Consider the following 8,682-nt stretch of genomic DNA (forward strand, 5'->3'; position numbering starts at 1 on the left):
AAAGCTCATCCACGTCGATTTCCAGCTCAGGGATTTCTTCTTCCTGGCAGTCGTACAGGCCGGTGAGCTGCTCCAGGATCCACTCCTCCAGGTTGAGTCGCTTCCGCAGCTCCTTGCGGTCATACTTGACCGTGACCTTGCCCTGGCGCCGCCCCGGGCCCTCGTCCTCTGCCCCGGCCGAGCCCTCGCCCGCGGCCCCCGGGGGGCTCTGGAAGTAGACGCGGGGGCCCGGGCCGCCCCCCGCGGGGGCCGCCACCGCCGCGCCGCCCGCCGGGCCGCTGTCCGCCATCCGCGGCCGGGGCCGAGGCCGAGGACGCCGGGCCACGTGCACGCACGCGCGGGGGCCCCCGCCCCGCCCCCTTAAAGGGCCCGCCTCGCCGCGGGCCGCCCCCTCCCCAGCCCCCAGCGCTCGGACCCGGGCCCGCCCCCGGTCCCCCCTTTTCTCCTCCCTCTTCGCCGCGGTCCGGGCCTCCTGCGCTCCCGGCCTCGGGCCACGGGGGCCTCCCGGACGGGGAGTGGCCCCGGGAGGGGGCTCCCCCGACCCCTGTGGCGAGGGCTCGGCACGGGGGCGGGGGGGGGGGGGGGGGGGGGGCCCCCCCCGGGGGGGGCCGGGGGGGGGGGCCCGGCGCGGGGCCCCCCGGGGGGGGGGGGGCACCCACTACCGTACGACGCTGACTCCTGTCCCGGCCCCCCGCGGAGCAGGGGGAGGGGCGCCGACCCGGGCCAGGCTGCGCCCCTCGGACCCCTCTGGACAGCTGCTCGGTCCGCAGATGCAGAGCCGGCCGGAGCCTGGAGGTTCTGCTGGTCACTCCTACTTGTTACTGTTGGTCAGTGGACTCCCCGTGACCCCCGGGGGGCTGCCTGGGCAGAGACCCCGGGTTTTTGCCGTTACCGTCTCTACCCCATTTTAGAGATGAGGAGACTGAGGCAGAGTGAAGCCACTTGTCCAGGGTCACCCAGCCAGCAGGTGTCGAGTCTCCCCGGCTTCTGGCCCGGTGCTGCATCCGCGGCCCCATTTCACAGATGAAACTGAGGCAGGCAAAAGTTAGATCCTAAGGGTCTGTGAGCATTCGCACTGGGATCTCCGGACTCCAGGTCCGCCTTTCTGTGCACACCGCCCCCTAGCTGCCTCGAGATGAACGACTCACCACGGGTCACAGCCTGGGGTGAGGACGTGCCGGCCTGGTTTGACAGGCGAGGAAACTGAGGCCCAGAGGAGGGAGCTGCCTGTGCAGGCTTTGCCTGCCCCCGCCTCGGTACTCTTTCAGGGAGCTCTTGGCTAGAAGTGGTAAAGGTTGCATTTGGGCTTATGACCCAGCTTGGGAGCCTGCTTCTGACGTGGATTTAGATGCATGACCCTACTCGAGTCCCTGCCTCTGACCCATGGCAGCAGCCTGCTTGTCCTTGGTGACAGCTGGGGAGCAAGCAGAGAATCCAGGAGGAGGAAGTCAGCTGCTGTCCAAGGGAGACTGAGGCCCAGGAGCCCAGGGGAAGGAGAAGGATGTGGGCACAGATGGGAATCAGGGCAGGAGGGAAGCCCAGCTCAAGGGAAATGCCTGTCCTCGCCACCTACTGGGGCTCTGCTGAAGGGGACGATTTCAGAGAAACATGGGAAGACTATGAAACCGAGGGAGAGTGTAGTGAGCAGAACCCGGAAAATGATTTACACAGGAACAACCAACAAACTCAAAAGACTTGGGTAGAACGGGGACGTTAGGTCGCACAGTGACGAGGTCCGACCCTGGAGACAGGAGGACCTGAGTTCAAATCCCCCTGTGACACAACCCCAACTGCCCTGCCTTCCCCCCTCCAAAAAGAAAGAAAAGAAGGATGTAGGAGCTGCAATCAGCACAGTGACCCAGCACCATCCTAGAGGATTCATGATGAAAGATGTCCACCTCCAGACCAAGAGGCCATGGACCCAGGGGGCAGTGTGAACCTGACTTTCTTTTTTCTTCCCTTTCTTTTTTGTACATGGCTAATGCGGGAATATATTTGCATGACTATATAATATATTTGTAAAAATCTTATTTTTCTTGCCTTCTTGATAGATGGGGGAAAGAATTCAGAACTGAAAATAAAATAAAATTTAAAAAGAAAATCAATTGAGGAGACTTTTTTTAAAGGCAGCTACTTGGGGCAGCTAGGTGACACAGGGAGTGGAGCACCGGCCCTGGAGGCAGAAGAATCTGAGTTCAAATTCGGCCTCAGACACTGATACACTATAGCTGTGTGACGTTGAGCAAGTCACTCAACCCCAATTGCCTTGCCTTCCCCCACTCAAAAACAAACAAGAAGAATGTAAAGACAGCTACTGACACATGGAGAACACTGGGCCTGGAGTAAAGAGAGCCAAGTTTAAATCCAACTTTGACACTTAACTAGCTGTGTAACCTTGGGCAAGTTACTTAACTTTGGCCTCAGTTTCTTCCTCCGTGAGATGGGCATAATAACAGCACCTTCATCCTGAGGTGGTTGTGAAGACAAGGGAGTTAGTGTTTGTGAAGCACCTGTTATATAAATGTTAGCTCTCATTATTAGTACAACTAAGGTTCCATTTACTTCTGGCTTGCTATGGGCCCAGTGGGTCACAGGAGCACAGAGTTGTATTCTACTCATTTCACATGGCCCAGAGAAGAGGTGGGACTCACCCAGTGTCACCTGGTAGGTGGGTAAGCCGGGGTCCAAATGTGGGTCTTCTGCCCCTAAGCTGGTGACCCAATCAGAAATTGAACCCAGTTTCCCGACCCCAAGGCCCATCCTTATTTAGCTGGGCCTCTCGTCTCCACAATGGACGTTTCAAAAGGCTTTTAGGTATACAGAGAACTTTATGCATGGACTCATCAGAACCGCCCAACCTCCCCGTGAGGCAGGTCTTGCAAGAATAATCCCCATTTTACAGAGGAGAAAACTGAGGTGCCGGTGGATTTAGTGCCTCACCTAGGAAGAAGCTCGAGAGGGAGGATTCCAGCCTGGTGTCCCTCCTGACTCTAGGGCTCCCAGTGTCCTAGTTAATCAGAAAGGCCTCAACCAGAACCTGGGGGGTCTTGCCACCATGCCATCATGAAGCTGGTCCTGGTTTTCCCAAATGACTGGAACAAACTATATACTGGACAGAAATGACAAGAGAAATGAGAATGGGGGGGTGCCCTCCACTCCCCCCCCCCACCTATGCAGAGATACTTGATGGACTGCAAAGGACTTGGTCAGCTATCACCTATTCTGTCTACCCAGAAGCCCCGGGAGGGTGTGGCTGTGTGCTGTGTGGGCCTGGATTCTGGATTACTAGGCCCATTTGATGGCTTTGGAATCAATCAGGGAGCCAGAGGCAAAGAGAGACTTGTCCAAGGTCACAGCTTCCAAATGTTGGCGTCAAGACTGGAACCCATGTCCGGTGTTCTCACTTTCATGGCACTGTCTCCTGGTTTATGCATCACTCAATGAGAATTCTGCTGTCAGTGAAGGCTGGGCTGTGGGGATGCAAGATCACCCGAGCAGGGAGGGAGGCTTCATGGAGGAAGGGGACAGCGGTGGCATTGCCCAAGAAGTTGAGGTTTCACCCTTTTCTCTCCTCCCCCAGCTGTGGGGCTCAGAAACTGCAGTCTGCCCCTGCTCCTCACAGCAGGTCCCACCAAGGCCCAGAGCACAGGGCCAGCTTGGGTCACATCCCACCACGTACCCTAGAGCCCCAGCACCAGGCCTGGGAGGGGCCTTAGAACAGGGGATGTCAGGCCTGGGAGGGGCCTAGAGACCACCTAATATGATTTTGCCCTTAAAGAACCTCTGAGATGTGAGCTGGGCCCTGGCCCCAGCTCTGTCCTCTGCACCAGGCCTGCATACACTCATGTGCTTCCTGACTGGGTTCGGTGGGCAGTGGACATTTGCAGATATGCTGCTGTGTTGGGGTCACATGGACTTTCCCCGCACATTTCTGTGGCTTCTGGAAGAAAGGGGACAAATACCTGAAATCAGGCCTGTTGAGGAGAATCCAGGCCAGACGGCTGCCGCCCCTACCTTTCTCTACCTGTTCTCCACAGAGCAGCATCCCTAGAGGGGGGAAGGGCAGTACATCAGGCAGCATGGAAACGTCCCTTAAGAGCAGCCCAGGCCCCTTGCTCTACTTCTAAGCATCCTCCTGCTTCTGGTTCCAGTTGGGCCTCCTGAGCAGGCTGAGCCTCCGGGAGGTAGGCCCCGGGCAGGCAGTTGGACACAGAGCTCTGGTTTTCTCTCCAGGTTCACTGCAGTCCCCATTATAAATTCATCATTTGATCCTCTGGTTCCCAGGAAGGTTCTACTGGGCCTGGACAGAGCCCACTTGATGAAGCCATCAGTTGATTAAACCGACCTTGACCTCCTCAATCTGCCAAAACTGAGGACTAGAAGCTGGATTTGGACTAATCCTGTCAGAGTGTAGTCTGGACAGGTCATGCCCATTCAGGGCAGAAGCTTTCTTGACTCCCATCATTTGTGAAGGGGAAGTGCAGCTTTGGAGGCTGACGACCTTGAGGTCCATCCTGGCTCTCTTGCTTTCTAGGTGCCGACCAGGGGCAGTCACTTAAATTCTCTAAGCCTCAGTTTCCTCTTCTATAAAATGGTTTTGGATTCAGTGATCCTACTTTCACTCCAAAAAAAACAAAAACCCAAGCACTTGTTAAGTGTGCAAGGCACTAGGGGTCCAGTCCCTCCCAAGTCTCTGCTCTTATGGAGTTTAGATTCTGGTGGGAATACAACAGGTAAATAAGTCCAGTGTCATGCCAAAAGGCCCCAGCCCCAGCCCCAGCCCGGTCCAGACCCTGGATCTTGGAGCTCAGCAGGAATTCCTCTTTTTCCCCCTCTCTCTGTTATTCCTCTCCCTGCTACTCCAGCCTAGTTAATGTTCAAAGACAGTGCGACTGTAGCCCTTTGGGGGGCCCACCGTTCAGCTTAGGGCTTCCCACCCCTCCTATGGGTTCATGCTCTCCCCTTCTACCCATGCTCCAAGCCCCAGAAATCCTCTTCCTTGGGCTCATCCATGAGGTCAGGGCTTGCAGTCACCCACTCCAGTATCCCGATCCTACTTCTTCCCTTTCCCCCCCATCCTCCAGCTCACTCCTTTTACCTGTATCTGATCCCTGGCATCTTCTAGGTCTGGACCATTCCAGGAACCAGGCAAATGGCTTCAAAGTTTCTTGGTATTCCCCCAAGAGGGCCAGGTTTCCCACATCCTGATTCACCCAGCTCCAGTCCCCACTTCCACCCCCATCCTCATATTACCTTGCTAATGTTGCTGTCTGCTCAGCTGCCAGAAGCTCTGGGGAGGGTTGGGTGGGGTTCTTGAGTCTGGAAGGCACCAGCCTCTCTCCTCCACCATTACCAAGACGCCCCATCGCCATTACCGGGGTTTGGAGAAAGTGTCCGGAGAGGAAACAGCCCTCTAATGGTAATCCCCCTGGGACCCATTTCACCAGAGCATTAACACTAACTCTTCCACTGTCCGCCACTTTCACAGGGCCTCCAGAAATCTCCTCCCTCACCATCCCCAGCATCTCTGAGCCTTAATGAGATTTAGAAATGGAAGGGGTTTTAAAGATGGTAGGGGACTGAGGCTCCAAGCAGCCGAGCGGTTCACTCCAGGTTACCCAAATATCTGACTCAGCATCACAGACAGAGCCGCGAGGAATGGTAAGGATCATCAAGGTCCTCCCTCTCATTTTACAGGTTGAGGAAACTGAGTCTCAGGGAGATCCTTAAGTGACTTGGCCTGGGTCACATAGATGGTGAGTGGTGGAGACAGAACTTTCACCTGTCTCCCTTGACTCCACTCATTAAACCTGCTGCTTCTACCGAGGGCAGCTTCTCGCTCTTTCTAAATCCTGGTTCCTTCTCAGACCCTCCAGACTCAGCTTGGAACCCTGATTCCCCTAGAGAATCTTGAATCTCCCCTCTCCCCTCCCCTTCCCTCTCCTCTATGTCTTTTCTCTCTCTCTCTCTGGCCCTGGCTCCTTCCCCCATCCCACCCCATCTCCATCTTTCCCTCCAGTATGGTTCTGGTCTCTAGCCTTACCTGGTATTTCCCTACTAACTGAATTGTGTCTGGTAACTCCAGAGCCCCAGCCCCACCCCAGATTCCAGAGCTGTGGGATTGAGGGAGCTGGACTGGAGGTAGGCTGGACTGCTTGGGGGTGATCTCTCCCTTAGAAGGCCTGGGTTCAAGCCCTGCTCCTGGCTGTGGGACCCCCAATCTTTTCCCAGAAGCTTGTAGGGTATGATCTCTATGACCCCTCCCAACTCAAACCCAGAGATCCTGTGAGGGTGCCCAGGTCCAAGTCCCTTCTATGTTCCCAGGAGAGCTCCCTGAGGTCAGGACATTTCCTTTCAGTCTTTGGATTGAAGCCAGCACAGCCTGAAGGGGCCTGGGAGCTGTCTCCCTCCATCCTGCCTCAGTTTCCAACTCCATTGGGAATCTGATAACAAAACCCAGCAGAAAGGCCACAGCCTCAGAGTCCAAAGACCTGGGTGGGTTTTCTAGGCCTGGGTCTTCTACTGACCTTGGTTGCTTTGGCTAAATGCCTTCTCCTTGCTGAGCAGGGCATCAGCAAGGTGTCCGAAGAGGGCCAGCCTCGGACCCAGGAGAACTGCTTCAGGTCCTGGCTCTGGCACAGGCTTAGCCTCTCGGGGTCTCAGTTTCTTTATCTATGGAATGGGCATGGCCCCACCTGCCCCAGAAGGCTGCTGTCAGTGCCTGTGGGAAGGACGGGAGGAATAAGAACTCTTCTATGATGTTTCCTGCCCCAGGAAGATGAGTCAGTTCATCGGGATGCCTTCAGAGGGCCCTTCCATCTGGGATGCCTCCAATGAGTAGCTGCCAAACAGGGATGCTTAACAGGAGGCAATTTAGCAGGAAAATTGTAAGCAATTGGACTTGAGGTCCGGGAACCCTGTGGTTAGCCTGCCCAGGATCCGCCCCCAAGGGCACTTCCCCGGCAGGGGCAGAGCCCAGAGAAGGCCCTGCAGGGAGGCAGAAAAGAGCCAGGCCCTCTGGGAGGGGGCAGAGATCACCAGCCAGACTCCCTGGGAGGCCCAGAGCCCACTCTCCGAGGCCCTCCTACTTTTTGGGGGCTCTCCTGCTGAGCCAACGGGAGGCTTGCCAGCCATTTATGACCTAGGCAGTGTCCTGGGGCCACCACAGAAGCAGGCCTGGTAAACGGGCAGCTGAGTGCTAGTGACTTGTCCAGGGTCACCCACTCAGGGTACCTCAGAGGCAGTGCCCAAACCCAGATCTACCTCTGCTAGGATGCATGCTCCTTAAGAGGCCGCTAGGTGGCACCATAGTGCACAGAGCTCCCAGCCAGGAGTAAGGACAGCCTGAATTCAAATATGGCCTTAGACACTTACTAGCTGTGTGACCTTGGGCAAGTCACTTCACCCTATTGACCTCAGTTTCCTCATCTATCAAATGGTGATAATCATGCCAGAAGACTTCTCTCCAGGGGTTGTGCTTAGGAAAGAGCTTGGCAAATCTCAAGGGGAGGAATCATTATTGCTATTTTTACAGAAAAGGAAACAGAGGCCAAGAAATTGGCCCAAGGTCGGGAAGTGGGGGGAGGGGACCCAGTCCAACACTCTCCCCTTCCCCCCAGCATGGAATTTTTGCAGGCCGGCACCCTCCTGTTGCCTCTGCAGCTGGAGACCTTGCCTCCCTCCCCCTCTCCCCACCTCCCTGTCTTTCTGGGTTTCTAGGTCCAGCCTTAGGTAAAATTGTGGCCTGCACAGAATTTGTGTTCAGCCCCTCTAGAGCTGTCCTGCTCGCAGCCCCAGCTCTGGCTCGGGGGCGGGGCCCACAGGCAGATTCCCTCCCAGCAGAGGCCCGGATCGCTGGAGCTGGCTGCCTCCCCTCCTTCTGCCCCCCTCTTCCTGCCCCCTCCCCTTTATTTTTCTGCAGAGATTATTTTCCTTCCTAGGACATTAGCTCTTTTGGGGGCAGGGGTGCTGTCTAGCCCTGGGCCAGGAGCACGGTGTTCAGGTTGGTTAAGTGGCTTCAGGATTCTTGGGGTCAGGGCTGCTTTAGCTGGCCTGCAGACACACCCATGCCCACATTTCGGTCTCCATTGTTTCTTTGGACCCCCTACCCTGGTGCTGCAAGGCCTCAGGGCTAGTCAATCTGGGGATGGTGTCCCTTTCCCCAGGATAACTATCCCTGGGGCAGAAACATTAGCGTTAGCTTCGGGGGAAGCCTGAGGTTTCCTGGGTCCCAGTGTTCCTGGTATAAAGATCAGGGCCATGCAATCTGAAGACTGACTAGGAATCTTTCAGCTTCTGGCTGTGCGTCTTTGAACAAGTGACCTCCCCCTCTGGTTCACAACCGAGTGATTTACAAATTTAGGACTAAGAGCAGAGGGAACAGAGGGCTGGGGTGCATGCGGCTGCTACAGGCTCAGACTGCTGGGGCTCTCTTGGTAGCACTGGGACTTGGGGGCCAGGTCCCTAGGGCCTCTGAAGTTATGTGAGAAGAATGGGCCGTTAGGCAGTGGAGTGCTTCCGACCATCGGAGGAAGGCGGGGGGTGGAGATAAGGAGTGGGGGGACCGCTGGCTGGGGAGAGAGGAGGGATGGAGGGGGTGATGGGTGGGGGAGAGAGAGAAGGGAGGGAGGGGTGGGGGATGGCGGGGGGGGGGGGGGGGGGGGGTGGGGGGGGGGAGGGGGG

The 8,682-nt window shown here is 56.6% G+C and overlaps 1 protein-coding gene and 1 long non-coding RNA gene across 6 annotated transcripts in view; both read right to left on the reverse strand.

The window, feature by feature from the left end:
• Window positions 1-289, reverse strand: part of PPP1R14B (protein phosphatase 1 regulatory inhibitor subunit 14B) — a 2,515-nt gene extending 2,226 nt beyond the window's left edge. Inside the window, exon 1 of one of the 2 annotated variants that reach the window (XM_069066086.1) lies at window positions 14-289. In XM_069066086.1, coding sequence (XP_068922187.1) covers window positions 14-289 — 276 coding nt within the window. The other variant, XM_069066084.1, reaches the window with a different exon arrangement.
• A 519-nt stretch (window positions 290-808) lies between these two features.
• LOC138144805 (uncharacterized) overlaps window positions 809-8,682 on the reverse strand; it is a 14,052-nt gene continuing 6,178 nt past the window's right edge. Inside the window, exons 2-5 of one of the 4 annotated variants that reach the window (XR_011164029.1) lie at window positions 6,528-6,721; window positions 4,025-4,047; window positions 2,941-3,940; window positions 809-2,466 (exon numbers count right to left, since the gene is read on the reverse strand). This is a non-coding gene — a long non-coding RNA (uncharacterized lncRNA). Of the gene's footprint in view, window positions 2,467-2,940; window positions 3,941-4,024; window positions 6,722-8,682 lie in introns of all 4 variants that reach the window. The other 3 variants (XR_011164028.1, XR_011164027.1, XR_011164026.1) reach the window with 3 other exon arrangements.

Source organism: Petaurus breviceps, unplaced genomic scaffold, assembly GCF_028583685.1.
Source record: "Petaurus breviceps papuanus isolate PSGF00001 unplaced genomic scaffold, PetGlider_PUasm1.0 90721, whole genome shotgun sequence".
NCBI lineage: Eukaryota > Metazoa > Chordata > Mammalia > Diprotodontia > Petauridae > Petaurus > Petaurus breviceps.